This window comes from Larimichthys crocea, chromosome VI (genome assembly GCF_000972845.2).
Source record: "Larimichthys crocea isolate SSNF chromosome VI, L_crocea_2.0, whole genome shotgun sequence".
NCBI classification, from domain to species: domain Eukaryota; kingdom Metazoa; phylum Chordata; class Actinopteri; family Sciaenidae; genus Larimichthys; species Larimichthys crocea.
This window is the reverse complement of record NC_040016.1, coordinates 11,005,180-11,026,196: the sequence shown is the minus strand read 5'-3', so window position 1 is coordinate 11,026,196 and position 21,017 is coordinate 11,005,180. Positions and strand designations below refer to the sequence as shown.

General features: G+C 38.3%; 4 protein-coding genes across 9 annotated transcripts; 2 read left to right on the top strand and 2 right to left on the bottom strand.

The window, feature by feature from the left end:
* Positions 1 to 238: 238 nt before the first annotated feature.
* Positions 239 to 5,643, bottom strand: cvih1orf159 (chromosome VI C1orf159 homolog). 3 transcript variants are annotated; one of them, XM_027279779.1, is made up of 10 exons: positions 5,454 to 5,643; positions 4,012 to 4,095; positions 3,823 to 3,907; positions 3,278 to 3,373; positions 3,110 to 3,166; positions 2,828 to 2,962; positions 2,636 to 2,661; positions 2,511 to 2,535; positions 1,855 to 1,977; positions 239 to 1,466 (listed from the first exon to the last, which is right to left on the bottom strand). In XM_027279779.1, exons 2-9 carry the CDS (start codon positions 4,081 to 4,083, stop codon positions 1,880 to 1,882), a joined length of 594 nt encoding a protein of 197 aa, XP_027135580.1. In that variant the 5' UTR covers positions 4,084 to 4,095; positions 5,454 to 5,643; the 3' UTR covers positions 239 to 1,466; positions 1,855 to 1,879. The 3 variants fall into 3 exon arrangements, with proteins under 3 accessions (XP_027135580.1, XP_027135581.1, XP_010744633.1); XM_027279780.1 differs by having other exon boundaries at positions 1,878 to 1,977; XM_010746331.3 differs by having other exon boundaries at positions 239 to 1,977.
* Positions 5,644 to 7,339: 1,696 nt separating this feature from the next.
* ccdc36 (coiled-coil domain containing 36) lies at positions 7,340 to 11,217 on the top strand. Of its 4 annotated transcripts, none has more exons than XM_019262464.2 (8): positions 7,340 to 7,738; positions 7,933 to 7,998; positions 8,124 to 8,256; positions 9,250 to 9,389; positions 9,506 to 9,554; positions 9,631 to 9,715; positions 9,952 to 10,067; positions 10,156 to 11,217. In XM_019262464.2, exons 2-8 carry the CDS (start codon positions 7,946 to 7,948, stop codon positions 10,879 to 10,881), a joined length of 1,302 nt encoding a protein of 433 aa, XP_019118009.2. In that variant the 5' UTR covers positions 7,340 to 7,738; positions 7,933 to 7,945; the 3' UTR covers positions 10,882 to 11,217. The 4 variants fall into 4 exon arrangements, with proteins under 4 accessions (XP_019118009.2, XP_027134563.1, XP_019118008.2 ...); XM_027278762.1 differs by having other exon boundaries at positions 7,340 to 7,768; XM_019262463.2 differs by having other exon boundaries at positions 7,345 to 7,738; positions 8,121 to 8,256.
* A 46-nt stretch (positions 11,218 to 11,263) lies between these two features.
* On the bottom strand, positions 11,264 to 15,050 carry kbtbd12 (kelch repeat and BTB (POZ) domain containing 12). Its single transcript, XM_010746335.3, has 6 exons — positions 14,902 to 15,050; positions 13,387 to 14,525; positions 13,029 to 13,299; positions 12,720 to 12,870; positions 12,392 to 12,589; positions 11,264 to 12,294 (listed from the first exon to the last, which is right to left on the bottom strand). The coding sequence occupies exons 2-6, from the start codon at positions 14,457 to 14,459 to the stop codon at positions 12,125 to 12,127; spliced, it is 1,863 nt and encodes a 620-aa protein (XP_010744637.2). The 5' UTR covers positions 14,460 to 14,525; positions 14,902 to 15,050; the 3' UTR covers positions 11,264 to 12,124.
* Positions 15,051 to 15,956: 906 nt separating this feature from the next.
* On the top strand, positions 15,957 to 20,859 carry slc26a6l1 (solute carrier family 26 member 6, like 1). Its single transcript, XM_019262479.2, has 15 exons — positions 15,957 to 16,096; positions 16,218 to 16,357; positions 16,489 to 16,599; positions 16,684 to 16,859; positions 16,941 to 17,105; positions 17,663 to 17,815; positions 18,133 to 18,215; positions 18,315 to 18,462; positions 18,575 to 18,688; positions 19,418 to 19,495; positions 19,595 to 19,690; positions 19,793 to 19,899; positions 20,075 to 20,144; positions 20,232 to 20,324; positions 20,685 to 20,859. The coding sequence occupies exons 1-15, from the start codon at positions 15,957 to 15,959 to the stop codon at positions 20,817 to 20,819; spliced, it is 1,809 nt and encodes a 602-aa protein (XP_019118024.1). The 3' UTR covers positions 20,820 to 20,859.
* Positions 20,860 to 21,017: the final 158 nt, after the last annotated feature.

The following is a 21,017-nucleotide window of genomic DNA, read 5'->3' as shown; positions in this document are numbered from 1 at the left end:
TTACACATTAGGCCTTTACAAATTAAGATAAGAACTTTCATTTCTGTTTTAATTCAGCATTAAATTGTCAGAATAACTTGTCAGTCGCGTAAAAATTATTATAAGAAAATATTCTTGTCTGGCACATGGTGAGGAATTGTTTATTATTAGCAGCATGAAACACAAAATAAACATACAGTATCAAATTTGTCTTTGGACAATATGAAGTTTAAGCTTGTGACACAGAGGGAAACAATAGTTATGGAAAGGTGCTTTATTTCTCCAAACATTTCATACATCTTCAGAACATTCTTCATGGCGAACTAGAAAGAACATCATTACAAAAACAATATGTCATTTGTATAAAACAATATGTACATGTATTCAGCTTATGGTTGTCTGTACAACAGCAGACAGATGAAGCAAAAAAGAGGAATATTCATGGAATGGTTGCTGCCTTTTATCTGGTTCACTTCATATGGCTTCACCTATACTGAGGACAGGATTAACTCTTTACAGCCTTATTGTTGTCAAGGTATAAAACTATAAGAAATAAAATACCATGTAGCAAATGAAACATGGATAACTAGCCTTGTTTTAGAGTTGTGTACAGTAAAGGCCACTGGATATAATTCAAATACCCAATTATTCTTCATGTCATCACTGAACGTTTCCTGGCTGCGTTTAAAGCTAATTATGGCACAATAATCACAGTAATGGCACTCAGTAAAAGCCATTTTCTTCAGACAACATTTGGCAAAAGTTAATAGTAGTCAAGTAATGTTCACAATGCAACAATAATGTTGCCATCTATACAACAAGAACAACAACAAAAAAAGAGAGTGTTTCTTTTAAAAATTAGCTGATGATCTCAGACAAATAAAGTGCACAGGGATTTGGTAATTAAAATATATTGGAATTTAAATTGACTTAATGAAATTAGAAGTTTTTGCAGGATCAAAAAACTGATTTTGTTTAATGACTTTCAATCTGTCCTGATTGACTGGGTCTGTCGTGGAATGCATGGTGCACGATTTGTTGCACGCGTGTGTAATACATTCAGCTTGGTTAAGTTTGCAAAAAATAATAAATACAAATGCAACAATAATAAAAAAAAAAACACAAAAATCAATGAAGAATCATCTGTACAGGGTCTCCAGTGATCGTCCCAATCCACCAGAAGTGCCATTAATCAAATCCATATCCTGCTCCTCGGATTAAAATCAGTGCACAGATACAAAATTCAAATAAATATCACAAAAACCTGATTAGCTAGCCTAAAATATATATTTCTGGGCTGTCACGTTGTCTTGGCTCGATTCATAAAAAGCAACAGTTTGACGATCTCATGTCTGTGTCTTGTATCTGCAGCTGCTTAGCATAAATACAGGGGGAAACCTAGCCTGGCACTGCAACAGCACCTCAACAGCTCACTCATCGGCACGTTAAATCTTGTGTTGGGTTGTTTCCACTTCAGTTTTTACAGACTATGAAAAAAAGATATAAATTCAGATGAGCAATAAGTATACTTCCTTAAGTGTCAAACTATTCCTTTAACAGACCCGTCACTTTCAGTGTTTTCAGCAGATAAAAAACTATTTAATGACAGTGTTCAGACTAAAAAAAAACAAAGCAGTGATCCTGTAGTGCTGCATGAGGAGAATACAATACATTTCCATTGGATATTTAAGTTGGGCATATTTATGTTAATTACTGGCTGCCGATACTTAAAAAACAGAAATGATACTCTTGGTGACAAGAATGCAGCAGAAGCAGCTACAGTTCAATTTGGCCACTTGTGTACGAGTCAACTGGTCTTTTCCCTCACGCCGGTGAACCTTAACATGAACATCGTTCCTGAGCGTTCTCTCCTACCTGCACCATCCCTCCCTTTGCACCTTTAGTAGTCTTGAGTGGAGGATGTGGTGGGTACGGTGGCACTATTCAGCGTCGACGTTGCAGAGGGCCGCTCCCGTCTGACATATCTTGGCTTCCTCGCTTTAAGAGAAAGACAAAAGGAAAGAGAAACATGTTGTTGTGCTATAGGTTGTGTCCATGTGTTCAGGTAAATATTGACCACATCGGAAGGTGATCACATGAGTCACGTAGTCTACATCGGGGAACAGCTGGAGGGAATTAGGAACTTGGGAAGCTGTGCTGGTCTTTTATCTGATGATGACGGTTTGATTTTATATTTACAAGCTTGTTTTCACGTCATTCATTCTGTGCACTAGGCTTTTCTTAATCTGCATATACATAAAACACTGCATACTTAATGAAAGGCCTCATTTTTTGCACCACTACATGTTGGAAATGTCTTCCAAGTTCCTTCAGGTGGCTTTTTTTTTCTTTTGTTGGATTGCCACTACACTTTTAATCATGTGAAGAGCCTCACCTGCATTGCTAAATCCTAGCTAATGTTTTGACTGCTGCGAATTACTCAATAGCTTTACATAATACTACAACCTGTTCAGCAAGGTCAGAGTCTCAGAGCGAGCACTTTACAGAGTTCAACAGTGCAGTCGTCTCACCTGATGTGGAGGGGATCATGACAGCCTGGGGGGGAAAAAACAAACAGAAGTTTGAGCAAATTTACACATTTACATGTATAAATATTGTGTGATGTTTGAATGAGCAAACAATAAAATGGACTTACTGTCTCACTTGGTTGGAATATGAAGGCTGTAAAAAAAAAGTGCACCAGATATTGTTACATTTGAGTTTAAGCAGCTGAAAATCTGATAAATTACCTTGGATTTAACAGGTGTGGTGGGAGCTGCAGAGCTTTATAGGTCAGGTGTGACCAAAAAAAACTACTTGTGTAATTAAAGAGCTGTGCAGTGTTTACCCTTGTTGCGGCGGTAGAAGATGCTCGGGAGTCGGTTGGAGCGTTTGAGGTAGAAAAAGGAGGCGACGGAGAGGATCAGGAACAGGCTGATCAACAGTGTTCCCAAAAGGAGAGAAGCTGCCACACCTGGGCCTCCTGCTCAACAACAGAGCGTGAAACAGGAAGCAGTTAGTGAGAAACATGGAAAACCGGCTGCAGCTCGCTTGAAACTGAATGAAAAGGATTTTTTTTTCTTAGAAATTAGCTGATCAGCCCATATTGATGGTAGATGTGAGAGCTTACCAATTTTAGGAATGACAGTAGTTACAGTTGTGTGGTTTTTCTTCTCCACTGTGTAATCTAAGAACGCACAGCAAGGTCGAATTAAAAAAAAAAGAAAGCGCGATACAATGCAGCATTCAGGTTTTTATGCATTTAAAACACAGTCAGTCGACAGTTTCCAGTCCTTACTGTAGGTGCAGACTGTTATGTTCTCCATATCCACAGCTGCTGAGTCACAGAATATGCAAACAGTGTTGCTGTTCTCAAGGACACGCAAGAAGCATCCTAAAAACAATTCAGAAGGAAGAATAACATTTCACCACATTTGCCACTTTTTTGGTACTTCTCTGTCGAACAAGTGATTGTGTTGCTTGCGTTGTGTCTATTTGCGCGTGTTTTTCTTAAGCTCTCAGGGTCAATGTTGTTTCTTTTATACATATTGCAGAGGATAAGGATGGATGGGATGGAACAGATGGCTTCATGTGAAACTCCTCGTTTTATCAATCCTTTCACTGTGTCCTTGAAACATGCAGCAGCAAACTGCCTCGCTCGAAAATTACAATAACACAGTCATACTTTCTCTTTCTTTACAAAGCAGAGAAATTAAACTGCAGGTGTCACTCATCTGTTTTTCACACATGTCAATTCTTAATTTCCTCAGTGCCACATAAATTCATGTATAAATCTAATCTAATCTATAAATACTTGGTAAGATTCTGGATTTGTTACATTACCTGGTTCACAGTGAGTGTCATTCGAACATGAATTGTTCACTTTCTGTTTGTCACCACAGCACTCAAGTGAGTTCTGATGTAGGGCCTACAGACAGAGCAACGTTCACACAGATTAACACATCAGTGTAACCTGGACAAAGCACACATTGGCTCTTCAGGTGGAAATATATATATATATTTTTTTATTACCTTAGTTACAGGTGTCTCGGGTCTGATAAGTATCACAGTTGCAGCCAAGACCAAAAGGAATGACAGAGCCATATTCGAAGAACCCTTGCAGATAAAACAGACTTAAATTAGATTAGACTTTCACAAAGAACATTTTTGGACACATACCTTTACCCCTCATTTAGCCTTACAAGAAAAGAAAGGTGATCAGATAAAATGCTGTTTGACTGGTTGAGTATTTATCTCACAAATGTGTGTTTAAGGTAATTTCCTGTCCTGAGGAATGAGCCGTTTACAAAATAAAACAACAAGGGCTGGGTGTCAAGGGTATCGTGTCTGCGTGGATTCTCTCTGGGTGTACTCGATCCAAACACATGTTAATTGGTGACTGTAAATTACCGATAGGTGTGAACGTGAGTGTTTGTCCCTGTGTGCCCTGTGATGAGCTGGCGACTCGCCCAGGATGCACCCCGCCTCTCTCTCTCTCTCTCTCGCCTAAGTCAGGAGGGAAAGGCTCCAGTCCCCTTGTGGTTACAGAAAATAAATGGATGGATGGTATCGTGCTTCCATCCTGGAGTCATGTTTAGTTATTCTTTCAATCAAATACTTTTTATTCTAAACCGTATTTCATTTGGTCAAAGCTTGGCAGCATTATAAACAATATCTAGCTGCAACTGTTCTTAAATTATGCTTTTTATTCTAAAGGTCTTAATTTTTCTTCTTATTTGTTTTGTTGTTGTAGTTTTTATGCTTTTTACTTTTCTTCTAACCTGTAGTTTTTCATGCAACTGCTCTTTCACCTTAAGATCTGTTAGTCTGTTTTTGCTCTGCTCTGTGAAGCTACAATTCTGTATTAAAGGTGCTATATAAATAAATAAAGTTGAAGTTGAATAATATCTTTTGAGGTTCCTTGCAAAGGGTGCTTTTACTTTGAATTATTTCCCCCAATTTAGAGTTTTTATTTACAAGTTTATCTCCCCTCGTTATGTTTATGCAATATCCAGATTTCCAGGTGAATGTATGAATTGTCTGAGGGTAAACACAAACACTTTGTACTTATCTTGACGCTGCTCCCAAACTATAAAAATGAGTCACCAGTCATAACAACGTGAGTAAACAGCCCACACACACTTTCCTGTCTCTGCGTTCAAACTTTAACTTTTACACCATGACATGATTATTATAAGGGTGAGGCATCACAGTCAGTGTGTGAGTTGTTACGCAGGACATGAAAAGGTGTTCAGCTAGCTTCACCTGTCACTGTGATGAAGTTATGTCGCGTGCTAGCAGCTCGAGCTAACACACCGATGTCAGCGTCACACACACAAACACACACACACACATCAGCTCATCTGTTAAACGCTCAATCCCTTTTTTTGTTTTTAAATGATCGACTGTGTTTACAGTCACAGACCGCAGCAGCTGCACGTTGCTGAATGTTGGAAACACAAAAGTTAACTCACCAGCTGAACGCCAGGCTTCGGCCTCACCTAACTCCGAGTTGTGGCGTTTAACCAAAGTTAGGTCTGGTCTGAAGAAGACAGTTTATAATATTTGTCAGCTTTGTCATCGACACACACACCCTCTCTGCAGCTCCACCATAGATGATCCCCTACAGTGCGCAGCTCATAACTACCTGCTTTCGTTTAACACACACACGTGCGCAGCTCATAACTACCTGCTTTCGTTTAACACACACACACTTCCGGCTACGCTTTTCAAAATAAAACACCGAGATGTTTTTTTTTTTAAACTGTAATGTTTATTAAGTTTAACACAAGAGACAACAAAGAAAAAGCAATACACATAAATAAAACAGTATCAACAGTCATGGCTGCAGGTATCCATATTCATATTTTTAGATTTAATCTTTTAGATTTGCCAGATTTTGCTTAGATTTTTTATTTTTTTTAGATTTCTTTATATATTTCATATATATATATGATGTATCTCTGTATGTCCTGTACATACAGCAGCATTGACAATAAAGTTGGCATGACTTGATTCTACACAGACATGCAAGAAGTAAATAAATCTCCACTAAACTCTTTATAAAGCTTTGATGTACATATTGCACAGTTCACTGCTACTTGGTTTTTAATATACTGTCACTGGTTCTATTTAACTGTTATTGATCTCAAAACTAAATTATTCATATCTCACTGTTACTTGTTTTTTTTATTTTTTTTACTATTACTGTTACTGGCTCTATTTAACTGTTATTTATTTCAAAACTAAACTATCTCATATCTCATTGTTACCTCACTGTTACTTGTTTTTTATTTTTTACTGTTACTGTCACTGGTTCTATTTAACTGTTATTTATACATGTGTATATAGTGTGTATATATTGTTTAAAATAGGATATTGTATAGGGTATATTGTTAAAGTTTTGTTTCTTACTATTGTTTTTTTTTGCTATCACTTGCTATCACTTACAGTTTGGGAGCTGCGGTAACAAAAACAATTTCCCTACGGGGATTAATAAAGTACTTCTGATTCTGAAATAGACACCTTTAATTTGAATTTGAATGAAGGTGTCTATTTACTTCTTGCATGTCTGTCTTAATTTAGTATTTCATACCCCAATATAGCTTTCATTTTTTTTAGATTTTATATTTCATGTATATTGAAATATAATATATATCTCTGTATGTCCTATACATATAGCAGCATTGACAATAAAGTTGACTTGACTCTATATAGTAGAGTACAAATCAGATTTATACAGTATTCAGTTCAAATGTCTTTCGTTATGTCATACAACACCCATTTTTTTCATGTTGTAACAGAGACATCGTTCTCATTTTTTTTTCCATACAGTATTTTTCTCTTACAATTCCTAGCCATTGTTCTATGGTAGGAGATTCAGTCTTGTACCAGTTCCTTGTTATTGTCTTCTTGGTCACAATCCGTAGTATCTTGACTATATATCTATCTTTTCCAGTTACATTTCCAAGGTACATAGTTTTGCTTTAATTTAGTATTTAATACTCTACAATATATCTTTAATTATGGCACCAACATCATCCCAGAAAGGAGCACAACCTAGGGCACATCCAGAAAATATATACATAATATGTGCATGGTTAGCTTCTTTGCTCCCACATGCCTGCCAACATTATTCTGTAGCACTTTGTCTACTTTTTTTTAAATCTTAGGTGTGATGAAGAAACGGGTCCGATTTTTCCACCCAAATTCCCTCCACATTCGTAAATTTGTAGTAGAGTGTGGTGCTTAATTATGTTTGTCTAAATAGTAGATAATTAAGATTAGAGTTAATATTTTTTTATATATACACACCACCACTCATTATTTAATTGAATTAAATTCTAATTTAAAACTACAGTCAGGCTTCATTAATTTCTAAAGCGGTTTTTATGGGAAAAACTGTAATTCTGCAGAAGTGAGCCAATCTCCCATAGATGCATGTGCCCATATTAAACTTCACAGCAGAAATAAACATGTTTACAGCCTGCTTCAGAAAACTATTTCGGTCTCTATAGCTAATTTTCCCATTCATGACAAATGTGAGGTGCGTGTGAATTCATTTGAACGTACCCGTTCAAATTATATTAAGGCTTAAAGTTTCCAACTGTGGTGCGTTCAAGTGCTGTCCTTTTTCGGACGGCACTTGAACCTACCACAGCCTCGCGCTGGAGGCTCACACGGCGGGAGATTTAAAATCCTCGCGAGCACACAGTGCGAGATTTCAACGGCTAAAAACGACCCGTGAGACAATTTCACGGTAATTAATCGTTTAAGTAATTAATCCAAGGTAACGACAGCTGCTAAACTTAACATGACTAGCTGATTAATGGTTAAATATCTTATAGCTGGAATTTAAGTTTAAATTTAATTCATCTGTCTAGATTAGCGTCAAAGCTAACGACTCTAATATTGCTAAAACTGCTGCTAATATCTCGTCATGTTTACAAACAGGTAACTAAACACAATGAATCATGCGAGGAGCATAAAAGAAATGCTGAGCATCCCAACTGGAAGCAGGTACTACTTCTTACTACTTCACAATGTAATATTATCGGTGGAGTCTGTGTTTACATGATTTGCACAAACACATTTGTGTTCATTCATCAAAACCTTGTGGGGGAAACAAAACAAACAATCAGCAGGAATGTGGCTACCAGCGGATACTCCAGCTTCACAGACTCACAGGTTTTCTTCGGGTCTCAGTTTTGGCCTGAAAACTCTCAAGGCTCATCTCAAGACATGAGTATGTCATCCAGGACCTCAAGTTCACAAGAGGTAAGATACAGAGTAATACTACATGTCATATATGGCATGCCGTTCAGGAAATTAAACCTTTGAATATATTGAATGAAACTTTGAGTACATGGAGTGAACCTTGCATATATTGAATGAAACTTAAATGACGTCATACTTCACAGCCACATCTTGTGTAATGTGGTAAACTTTATGCCTGTTGTAGGCCTGCCACGGTTAAAAATTGAGCGAACTTTATCGGGAGGATTTCGGCACGCATTCGCAGTGTATTTATCATGTCCTTAATATCGCTGCAACTAGATTGCGGGCGGCCTGACTCATTGTCTTTCGCTTTTACAGACTGTTACACAAGATGGCTGCAGGCACTGCCGCAAAGTCTGACGTCAGTGAAGTTCATTCAATATATTCAAGGTTTCATTCAATATATTCAGAGTTTCATTCAATATATTCAGACTTCATTCAATATATTCAAAGTTTCATTCAATATATTCAAAGGTTCACTCCATATATTCAAAGTTTCATTCCATATATTCAGACTTCATTCAATATATTCAAGGTTTCATTCAATATATTCAGACTTCATTCAATATATTCAAGGTTTCATTCAATATATTCAGACTTCATTCAATATATTCAAGGTTCACTCCATATATTCAAAGTTTCATTCAATATATTCAAGGTTCACTCCATATATTCAAAGTTTCATTCAATATATTCAAGGTTTCATTCAATATATTCAAAGGTTTAATTTCCTGAACGGCATGCCATTATTTATATATATATATATATACATATACATATATATATATATATATACATATACATATATCAAAATAAAAAAGCCAAATCGGTCATTTATTCTTTGTATGAAATGTTTTCCTTTAGTTAAACATGTACTGTCATATGAAAAAAACATCACCCATCTTATAGGGCCGTATATAGTGTTATCAATCATTACACAGATTGTGTGGAAAAAAATTGTTAATATATCCCTTGTATTTTCTTTATATTTAGGGAAGTGACCCAAAGTTTCTAAGCAGTTATCACACTAAGCCTCTCCTGTTTGGAGAATTAAAGGACAACAAAAGCAGAGCGTTTGGAATACTGGAAGCATTTGAGGAGGACAAGAAAAGAGCAAAAGAAAAAGCTGACGGGTATTTCGCTTTGAAACGTGCAACTTGACTTGAATTTGTACTTATAAAAGAAGTAGCCTTATCACTTCTGAATTTTTTTTTTTACATCTATCCTATCTGTCCTTTTGTTTTGACAGTGATATTTTAGCCAAAGAATGTCATCATTTTCGAGAAACTCTCAACAATGTAAGTAAAGACAGCCTCCATTCTGTAAAATGTGAAATGATGTAAAATGTTAAGAAGATGCTCACGTGTGTTTCAGATCCAACAACTGGTCGCTGGCACAGAGAAAAATACTGCTGTGTGCCCAGCAGTCCTTGAAAAATTTGATAATTTTGTGTCAACATGTAAGTTGGATTGAATTGATTTGTACAAATTTTTGTTGAAATTATAGAACTCAAGTTTACCTGACTCAAAGTTGCTCTTTATATACAGTGAGCAAGGATTTCTTATTGCCAGTAGATGGTGCTCTTTGCTCAATGTTGAAACATTGGTCATTCTTAATCTTCTAACTCTACATTTTTAGATTGTCTCGACCGTCTTTAATGTGCTAATTTTTCTTTCTTTTATTTATCCATCCCAGTGCAAAACAATCTTAACAGTCTTCAGAGTAACATTTCCGAGCAGTTCGAGACAATGCTGAATAAAGTGAACTCCCAGAAAGGGATGATAACTGAACTGGAGGAGAGAGTGCAAAAGGTGAATTGTATGAATATAATAATGTCAAGATTGCAGAAGATTGTGGTAGGTAATAAATGTTTCTGATTAGTTATTTGTTGTCATTCAGAGTGGAGACAGCACATCAGAACTTAATCTGCAAGGCTTAAAGAATAGTCTGGAGGGTCTGAAAGATGAGCAGGAGAAAGAACGAAACATGCTTGAAGAGGCCCTGAAGCTGCTCACCAACTTAGTCTCAGAGCACTCAGCCAAACCCAACCCTCAGAAAGTGATGGACAGTGCCGTCCAGACATCACCAGGGCTGGAAAAGCCACTTTCCAACATCCTGGAGGACAATAAGCTTGAAAGCACACAGCTTACATGTATGTCACTCAACCTCGAATGCAGTCAGGCTCAAGATCCCCTTCAGGATCACCGCAACATTATAGGAAAGAGGAAAGTTGCTCTGAGAGGCCATAGGATGCGCAAAAAGAGGCCGCTAGTGCCCTCACAGCGGGGTAAACATACTGTCATGGATGAAAACAGTCAACCTCTCTTGAACTGTAACAGACAACAAAAAGTGTCAATGCCTGTCTGTAAGCGTCGTAATCTGAACATAACAAGCCAAAACAGTCTCACCCTAGACTGTCAAATAAGGCCAAACAGGGGGATAAGATCTGAAGCTGCAGGTTGTTTGATCACTCCTCTCAGCTGCTGGTCTCAGGACAGCAACAGCCCTGTGTGCATCACAGGAATCGAACCCATCTTAGAGAAGCTCTCTAAGAGGAGCCCAGAAAAACCGCAAGGCCTCTGGCAGTTGTTTGACATGGATAGTGACTCTGTTTTAGACTTTTAGAGAATGAGTAACGGACTCACAACAGTGATGCATCTGTGTTCTTTGTTTCGGCGTACAGGGGAATAAAATCCCAAAATGTTTATTATTATTTGTGACGTATGTTCTATTAGATGTCAGATGTTATATATTTTTCTGAAGAATGAACATGTTGATAAAGGTTTTTTGTCTTGTGGTTGAAAGCTGTGGAGCACTACTGTTAAGTTCAGAACAGAGAGACTCACAAAGCATCATTTAAAGTTTTTCATCATATTTTCTGCTGACATAAATACTGTAAGAGATATGTGTTCAAATATGTGTTTAAAATTATTTATTATTTATATAGTTATTTAATTTATACTACTCTGTTGACATTGAAAATAAACTGAAAGGCTTTGCAAACAAATGACTGTTCTCATATGTTCTTTAATGTCTCTCTAGTTTCAACAAAAGTGAACATTATAACCGTCATGATGGAAGGAGATACTGCAGTGTTGTTGTAGACTGCATTACTTTAGAACAACTGTTTAGCCAAGTCTGAATTCAAAGTATACATTAAAAGTGTGTTCAAACCACAACAACCACACTCCATTATACTGGTAAAGTGCATAATCATTAGCAAAAAAACCAATAGCAAGCTGCCTTAGCAAGCATAGCACAAAAACAAAGGTATTGCTACAGTATGAACACATGTTTTATACTGTATTTAGTCTGCCAATAACAGTTTACTCTTGCAGTTATTATTCAGCTTCAGTATTTATTGAGTAACTGACCAAATATTTTACCAGTATTTTGGTATAATTTGTAGTACAGCCAAAAGTCCATAGTTGTAACTAGAGCTGCAATGATTAGTTGACTGAATTAATCTGCACATATTCTGATTTTCTCAGTATTGAACATTTCATATAAACAATTGATTAAATGGGACCGCAAGATTAATCAAAAAGCAAAACCATTGTAAATACAGCCCTAATTATAACCATGATTTACGTTCTGGTTGCTGACGATCTGTGATCAATTTCTGCAGGTGTTACTAAGTTTAAAAAAACAACAAAACTGTATTTACAAATGAATCTGTCCATTCTCATTCTAACGTGCAAATCTTTTACTGCAGATCCTTTTTCATGCAGCAGGACACTAAGACCTTTTTGCGCTTGAAAAAATGAATGCCTTTGGCCCAGCTATAAGTGCATTAATAATTGCAAATAATAAGTGATTTCTTTTACTAATTCTCCCAAACAGACTTTGATCTGATCATACAGAGGTGTCACAGTTTAACTAAGTCTGCAGGTGGGGACATTAGACTCCTTGGGTTGAGATTTGCAACTAAGCAGACATCATAGTTGTCATGCATCAGAGCATGCCGAGCCACCACCGTCCACCGGTTGTCCCAGGGGTCCAGTTCCAAAATGTCCTTTGTTATGTTATCATGACGGTCTAAGGGTAGAGACAAAACAGAAAGTGTGATGCCATCACTTGGAAACATCTCTCAAACATCTCTTTCATTTGTTGGATATAGACATTCTTTCATTACCTGCCCCTTTGTAGTATCCACAAACATAAATCTTGCCTCCTACCACTCCTGCGTTAGAGGCATTGGTGCGCAGTGAGAGTTGTGCACATGGAAGAGAAGGGCCATCCCTCCAGTAATCTCCATCTGGGTTGTAGATCTCCACCACATCGAGGCAGTGGCGTGATTGGCCACGGTCCACACCCTCACACCCAATACCTCCTGCAAAATAGTATCAATTTGTAAAACTAACTCATACAGAAATCAATGCAATGAAGCAGGATCATAACGATATTAACATCTACTGAAATGGGACATTTTTATTTACAAATTAAATGAGCAAGTATCTTACCCATCGAGAAAATTTCACCATTGAGTACAACAGCACTGCAGCGGTACTTTGAATACTTCATGGGACCTAACTCTGTCCACTTATTTGTGTTTGGATCGTACTCCAGGAGACGGTTACTAAGACGGTCAGGCTCATCATCCATTCGGTATGACTGGATGGTTGAAGGGGAGGGAAAGGGTAAAGGCAAAGCAGAGAAGAGTCACATACAGATACAGTCAGAGCTCTTATTAAATGTGTTTATCATGTCTGATTTTCTGAACGCAGGGTTTTGCATAATTGCTAAGAAGCTAATATATGTGTAAAGATCACCTGTGGTGTTCGACCACCCATCACATAAAGGCGATCTTTCATTCTGACCACGCTGTGATAGGCCAAAGGAAGAGGCAGGGGTGCTGCACTGCGCCAGGGTCCACCATGCAGAGACCATCGCTCCACACAGTTTGTAATGAGGAACTGGTTCTTCAGCCTCATCTGCCCACCCAGCAGGTATAAAGTGTCACCCAGTGATTCCAGAGCGTATGAATCACGGTACTCCGCTGACGTCAGGCGCTCCCAGCTTCCTTGGGCCTCTGCTTTGTACCTGGCAACCCAAGATAACAACCAGCATCATCTCTGTGGATCAAGTAACTACAGCATCATAAAATGCATCACCTAATGTAATTCTTACCTGAAAATCTCAACATTTATGTCCTTCTGTCGGGCCATTCGGCGTACACCTGCCTCTCCTGCCACTATAATGTCATTTCTTTCAGTTACAACCCCGGCACACACGTGACCCAGAGCCTCCCCATAGCGAGGTGAAGTGATGTAGAAGGTTCGGCTTGTGGATGGAGCATAGCAAAAACTGCGCTCAGCATAGCTGCCATATCTTGACCTAATCCCATCACTGTCATTGCCGACACAGAGCAGCAGGTCTGTGGTCTCCATGCCGTAACGTAGCTTTAGTTTGCGTGGTGCAGCTGAGGGATGCATTGATGTGGCCTCCAAGGCTTCATTGATCATTTCTAGACATTCAGCATCAGAGAGCAAGGCTGTGTTCCTTTTCATCACCTCTCTTAGATAGACATCGTTTATAAGTGGCAGACGGACCTTCCTCAGGAGCTCAGGAAGGTGCAGAATACGGACCTCTCCATCCATCAGAGTGCTGTGTTGGACCCAGCGAAGGACCACATCCAAGATGCTCTCTTCTCTTGAAACATTAAGGTCATCAGAAGATAGTAGCTTTCCCAGCTGATGGGCCTCAAGCTCCAGGACCTCCTCGTTTTGACAGACTTGTACAAAGTGCTGTCTCAGGTAGCGCTGAGCATGGTCAGCCAGGTCCTCTGCCCCGAGGTCACGTGCAAAGTAATACACACCAAGGCAGTTGGAGGCATCCATGTTATCGGTCATGTGTTGCTGGCAGCGAGTGAAGACGTCATCCATCTGAAGGAGAAAAGCTGCAATAGAGACGCCTTGTACGTTGGCATTAGTGAGAGGAAGATCTGAGCAGTACATGTAGTTCAATAGGAGGGCCAGGCTGTCTGCAGGGGTGTCACGCAGAAATATTTCTCTGTTGTTGCACTCGCGCAGACCGCATGTAAACATAACACGGAAATATGGGCTAAAGGCAGCTAGAACAACCCGGTGACAGGGAAAGCTGATGCCCTCAGCAACCAGCACCACATCTGTCAGATGCTCAGTCTCCCTCATCTTCCTCAGCTGGTCAAGTAGCACCAGCCCGTGTTTGGCTGTAAGATCCATTTTGCTTCGACTTATAATGTGAATAATAACAATAATATTTATGAACAACTAGTCAGGAGGTTGTCTCTGAAAAACAAAAAAGATAGAAACAAATGTTTTAGCCAAACCAACCCTCGATGACATTAATCATAGGTCTTCTGACACAAAAAATGTAGATAGAAATTTCTTGATTAATCATAACTACAAACTACTAGAGTTTAGCAATTTAATCATATTTAAATAATGCAAAACCACATCCTTATAATTATGATATTTCCATGAACTTCATATTTAAGCAGTCATCATTCTAATAAACTAAATTCTTTTTAAAGGCTTAGATATTATAAGAAAGTAATATAAAAAATACTAGCAAAATGCCACCATTGACTATATAACGTTTATACTCTTATGAGTTAGCACTACAGCTGTTCACATCATAAATAATTCCTTAAAAAAGCCTTACCAAAGTCATCAGCTCCTTTTGTCTGTTGTTATCTTCAGTCTAAAAAGTCCAGTCACTGTCCATGTTTTTCGTCAGGCTACATGTGTTGTTGATGTTGCCGACTTTGTCAGTCAGGGGGGTTAGAGGGCGTCTGAGCTTTTGCAAGAGACAAAGATATGTGCCCCCTCTGCTGCAGTGGCCCTCTGAGTTACTAACCCAAAAATAGACAGTGTTGTGGCACACGGCAAGTGGGTCAGGGGGGTTTGAATAATCAGGAGAGAGAAGGTTTTAAAGTCATGACAGTGATCAATGTTGTGAATTATTTTCTTTAATTATTCCTTATTTGACTCGATGGCATTATGTTGTACTTTCTTTGGGGAAATTCTTCGTTCTAATTTGTTTGCCTCGGTCACGTGCATGTAGCTCTGGAATGACTGAACTGAAACATTGCTCCCAGCTTCAGATTTCATGACAGCATGCTCTTAAAGGCCCAGTATACTGTGTGCCCTACACGTTTCTAAAATCTCGTCTATTAAGTTTGATCCTTAAAATAAAAAATTGTGGAGACAAAGTTTGTAAAAACCTTCCAGCATTGTGTTTGATATGAACTGACTTCAAATCGATTTTCAAGAGAAGCCACTTTTGCATCTTAAATATTTTAAGTATTTTGTTTTAGGCCTTATAAAGACAATGTGGAGTGAGATTTTATGGCTCATTGGCTCCACTTTTGCTAGTGAATGGAAAAACTGGAAGGGTGGAAACACAGCTGTCAAACATCCAGTTAAATTAGTCAATCTTTAAGTTCATATTTTTCCTCTTTAAGTTAATATTTTTCCTCTTTAATTCTATAATTACAGCCTTTGTTTTTTCCGGTCAGCCATCATTGTCATGAAGAGGCTCTGCCCACAACATCCTCATTATGGTTAACCATTAGGCAATGTGATATACAAATGCAGACAAAGTTGTTCTTGTGACACTAGTACTATTTGGTTGACAACTTGTAGTAAACATAGGAATAGTCTTTGGAATAAATCTCCTTTACTGCAAAATATTAAGATTTTGACAGATTAAGCACAATGGACTCTAGACGCAGATTTGGGAAATACAAAGTGGAGCGGGAAGTACTTGATGAGCAGAGACTGAAAGAGGTAACAAAGAGAAAATCATACTCTGAGACTCACCCCTCTTTAACCGAACGGCTTAAAGCCTCTTTAAGGTAAGGCGATTTTATAGCTTGATCTTATAAGTTGATATGGATTTCTGGTCTAATATTCAATCAGTCAATAATGACCAAACATCACCCACTAAAAAGACATTCACTTTTGTCTCTCTTCCAGATGTACGGTACCCAAACTGAAAAAAAGTGTAGTGAGCAGCTTGCCCGTGTTATACTGGCTGCCCAAGTACTCAGTATGGGACTATGGCATGCCAGACCTCATCTCCGGCATCAGTGTTGGAATAATGCACCTGCCACAAGGTATGACAGTGCTGTAGTCCATCATGGTCGAGTAAATATCAACAATATTGCAGAAAAAAACTCTGAATAAAGCTAAATCCTTTATTTTTTAAAATAACTGAGACAGGTGTAACAAAACTTCTTTTTCACAGGTATGGCATATGCATTATTGGCTTCCTTACCTCCTGTGTTTGGGCTCTACACATCTCTCTATCCAGCACTGATCTACATCTTTTTTGGAACATCGCGCCATAACTCCATTGGTACGCAGAAAAAGAGACAGGCACTGTACAGCGCATATTAAAACCTTTGTAATAACACATGTTGTTATCTTTTATTGTGTTCAGGCACATTTACAGTGCTCAGCATCATGGTGGGTAGTGTGACAGAGAGACTTGCTCCAGACATGGATTTTCTCAAAATAAATGGGACCAACGTCACTACAGAGGTGGACATAATTGCCCGGGACTCATACAGAGTGCAGGTGGCGGCCGCTACTACAGTCTTAGGAGGACTTATTCAGGTCTGAACACAACATCCCACAGAAATAATAGTGTCTTAGCTACAGCTGAACTCATGTATACATAAATGATTGTTTGTGTAGGTTGTACTGGGTATGGTCAAGTTTGGATTTGTGGGAACGTACTTGTCTGAGCCTCTGGTGCGGGCTTACACAACAGCTGCTGCAGTCCATGCTGTGGTGGCACAACTGAAGTATATCTTTGGAGTTTCACCAACACGAACAAGTGGTCCTTTGTCACTGGTGTATGTGAGTACTGTCAAGTATGTACTTCTGATTGCTCCGTGCAGTACTGATCTTTTGTAACAGTGCTGATAATAAACCTGGAAGTCTCTTGTCATACATTATCTGTTTGGCTCCATACTCATTATTAATTTATAGCAACCACAGACTGTATAGCACAACATAACATTTTTGAATCAAACATTAACAAACACTATCACATTCCTCATGAAACATTTTTTAATGTGATGCTTTATATGTCTCTATATAAATATGCTCTATCTATCTATCTATCTATCTATCTATCTATCTATCTATCTATAAAAATGCAGTTTTAGCAAGTTCTGAGCAGACTCTAGAGACCGTTAGGAACTGTACTTATGAACCTTTCTCTGTATACTTAGTGACACATCCCTTCAGGTAACATCTATCAATTACTTAATCCTTGATGCTCCATTTTACATTTTGTGTATTCCAATCTCGTCTTTACCATGCTTTGAAATGTCAAAACCACTAGGTGTGTATAGCAAAGCATGTATGTTTTTAGGTAAGCCATAACCACGTCCTACTTTCTCCATTTACAGACTTTGAAGAATGTTTGCTCCTTGCTGCCAGACACCCATCTTCCCACACTGGTGGTCAGTGCTGTGTCCATGGTGTTTTTAATTGCAGCAAAGGAGCTCAGCTCTTTTCTCAGTCCAAAGCTGCCAGTGCCCATCCCAGTGGAGCTCATCACAGTCAGTTGACACGAGGACACACTCTTCATGTTATCACCTCTGTGCTCTGCGCTGATGCTGATGTTGCAGCATTGAGAAAGAAAAAGAAAAAAAGCACACGCACAGTGGAAACAAGCAGCTGAGTCAGCAGCAGCGCCAGAGCCCCTGCATATTTGTGCAGTTCACAGCGAAAAGGAGATATTTATGGCTAATAATTAGGTTCACGTCTAGCATATGATTTACCAGATTTTAAATGATTGAAGGTTTGAAATGTGTCACAATATGTGGCTTCTTTGTGTGTGTTTAAGATCTGTATGTTTTTCTGGTTATGGCTTTAGATTGTGGCAGGAACGTTCATATCATCCTATTCCCACTTGAACAGCAACTACACAATTTCAGTTGTCGGAGAAATTCCTAGTGGGTGAGCATTTGGAAGTTATACAGCTGTAATTATCTGTTCAGTCATATTCCCAGCTTGTTAAATGCTAACGTATTTCCATCTTGTCATCACCTGCACCAGTCTAAGTTCTCCCAGTGTACCAGATGTGAGTCTCTTTGGAGAAGTTATTGGTGATGCTTTTGCATTGGCCATCGTTGGATATGCCATATCTATTTCACTTGGAAAAACATTTGCACTGAAACATGGATACAAGGTGGACAGTAACCAGGTAAAAACAGAACTCTCAATAAACATCGGTTGAATTCTGCAGATACTGTTTGTATACAATCATTTTCACATTCTGTATTTTCTCTGTTTTTATCTCGTGTGTCTGGCTGCAGGAGCTGGTGGCGCTGGGTCTCAGTAATACAGTGGGAGGCTTCTTTCAGTGCTACTCTGTCTGCGCCTCCATGTCTCGAAGTCTCATCCAAGAGACCACTGGAGGAAAAACACAGGTAAGTGACCAACAGAGGTGACAGCATTACAAATAGAGACAGCTAAGAAGTCTGCATTACTCTGATTTTCTACTGTGGACATGCAACATGCACGCGGTGTAAATATGTAATGAATGTGACCTAGTTAAGAATTTATAGAGGTGGGGTGAGAAGTAAATTGTACTGAATTATATATGAAAAAACATAGCCACTTTATGTACTGAGGAATCATGAAGAAATTCCAAACATAATGGTGCTGAAATTTAGTGTAGCCCTTAAATCATCTGGCTACTCATAAGGGGATATGTTGAAGAAAGAAAACTGTTTAGATGCATTATATGCAAATTGTCTGTTAACAATTTACAGGGGTTGACACAGCCCATTTTTAGGAAAATGTGTAAGAACCAACTGTCAGAGCTCCTCAGTGAGCCTTTTTGTCTGTAAACCCTTTAGTGTGTTGCACTGTGAAACGCTCCTCTTGTACAAGAACAATAAATTCAACTTAACCTTTGATGTTTTGAATCCGATCCTCCTTATTTAAGGGTTTTTCTTTAAAATTCCTGTAACGATCTGCCTGCTCCTATAGCTAATACTAACGTACCTGAACAATATACTAAATCAACCTCTAAATGCCGTAGATATGCGCTGTCGTGTTTCATGTGTTCATCTCTGTAAAACAAGCTAATATGTTAACGTCTTAATGCAGAACACAAATATCTCAGTTAAAGCAGTGGTGTGGTCTTCTTGCAGATGGCTGGAGTGGCCTCAGCTCTAATTGTGTTGGTGACTATACTCAAACTTGGGCCTCTGTTCCAGGAGCTGCCAAAGGTTTGGTTGCTTTACCACTAATTTTTTTATTTTGCCCCACACATTTTCAGGTACATTGGATTAATCATGATAAAACCTGTATGTGTGTGCTTGTTTTAGGCTATCCTTGCATCGATTGTCTTTGTAAATCTGAAGGGCATGTTCAAGCAGTACTCTGACATTGTTACCCTGTGGAAAAGCAGCAAGATTGATCTGGTGAGAGGTTAAATTATTGCTGCGGTGTTGTGTCTGTAACAGAGTCATTATTCTTGTTTCTATTTTTATTGTCACACTATGTGTCATGCTACATCCCCCCAGGTGGTGTGGTTGGTCACTTGGGTGTCAACACTGCTGTTCAATCTGGATCTGGGCCTCGCAGCATCAATCAGCTTTGCTCTGCTTACTGTTATCTTCAGAACTCAGCTGTAAGACACCTCTGCACCTTGTCATAGTATATTTTTCACTAGAGTATCTGAGTGACACGGCGTGCAATTGTGAGAGGCAACATTAGTACTGATGTTAAGCTTAAAACTTAGACAATAGACAGTGCACAAACATATTGCACACATTATAATTTTGTGCTTTTTTTATTTCATCCAGGCCGACATACTCTGTTCTGGGAAATGTTCCAGGCACAGAACTGTATGTGGATATAGAGACCCACAGAGAGGTAAAACAGAGAGATGTAAAGCCATAAATAAAAGCTTTTTTCTGCCCTCACAAAAAAAACAACTAATATTTCTTTGCTATTTGACAGGCTAGAGAGATTCCAGGTGTTACTATATTTCGCTCCTCTGCTACAGTATATTTTGCCAATGCTGATCTCTACCTTGAAGCTCTGAAAGAAAAGGTTTGTTTGTTTTTTTAATAATGATGCTATCTGTTCTAGTTGTCTGTTATTTTCACTTTTGAGTTATCTGATTATTATTTTCTCAGGTAACCATTTTTTATTCTATAAAATGTCAGAATATAGTAAAAAAAATGCTCTTAATTTTTAAATTGCTGTCTTCAAATTCAAATGATTTGAACCTAAAGATATTCAGTTTATTGTCATATGTGAGAAAAGCAGCAAAGCCTCACATATGCAAGGCTTAACAGAGAGAAATGTTCGGGAATGACACTTTTTGCCCAATAATTTCCTGATTCTCATTCATATTGTTATATTCTATATGCAGATGAAGTCTTTTTTTTCTTCTTTATCTATTTCCAGAGTGGGCTTGACATCAGTAAAATGATCATCTATAAGAGGAGACAGGAGGCCAAACAGAAACGTAGAGAAAGGAGGGCTGAGAGACGAGCGAAAAGGCAAGCCAAGAGAGAGGTAATGTGGAAATGCATAACATAACTGTAGAAACATGGATTGTTTATAGATTTTTCTTTTAAATTCTTTATTTTGGAACAACTGTTTCGATTACAAAACATACATCAGGACAATTTATAGAAATTTTACAAATATTCTGAGGACTAGGGTGATTTTTTTTATAGAAATTTTACAAATATTCTGAGGACTAGGGTGATTTTTTGGGGTGTTTGGCCCACTGGT

Coding starts and splice junctions, on each gene's coding strand:
- cvih1orf159 (XM_010746331.3), bottom strand. CDS start 4,083: ATGGCTCTGTCATTCCTTTTGGTCTTGGCTGCAACTGTGATACTTATC. Junction 3,167..3,277: donor CATAACAGTCTGCACCTACA/GTAAGGACTGGA, acceptor GTGCGTTCTTAG/ATTACACAGTGGAGAAGAAA. Junction 2,963..3,109: donor TACTGTCATTCCTAAAATTG/GTAAGCTCTCAC, acceptor GTTGTTGAGCAG/GAGGCCCAGGTGTGGCAGCT.
- kbtbd12 (XM_010746335.3), bottom strand. CDS start 14,459: ATGGATCTTACAGCCAAACACGGGCTGGTGCTACTTGACCAGCTGAGG. Junction 12,590..12,719: donor TGGTGAAATTTTCTCGATGG/GTAAGATACTTG, acceptor ACTATTTTGCAG/GAGGTATTGGGTGTGAGGGT. Junction 12,295..12,391: donor TGGATACTACAAAGGGGCAG/GTAATGAAAGAA, acceptor CTCTACCCTTAG/ACCGTCATGATAACATAACA.
- slc26a6l1 (XM_019262479.2), top strand. CDS start 15,957: ATGGACTCTAGACGCAGATTTGGGAAATACAAAGTGGAGCGGGAAGTA. Junction 16,358..16,488: donor AATAATGCACCTGCCACAAG/GTATGACAGTGC, acceptor TCTTTTTCACAG/GTATGGCATATGCATTATTG. Junction 18,463..18,574: donor ACAAGGTGGACAGTAACCAG/GTAAAAACAGAA, acceptor GTCTGGCTGCAG/GAGCTGGTGGCGCTGGGTCT.
- ccdc36 (XM_019262463.2), top strand. CDS start 7,946: ATGAATCATGCGAGGAGCATAAAAGAAATGCTGAGCATCCCAACTGGA. Junction 8,257..9,249: donor GGACCTCAAGTTCACAAGAG/GTAAGATACAGA, acceptor CTTTATATTTAG/GGAAGTGACCCAAAGTTTCT. Junction 9,555..9,630: donor TTCGAGAAACTCTCAACAAT/GTAAGTAAAGAC, acceptor CGTGTGTTTCAG/ATCCAACAACTGGTCGCTGG.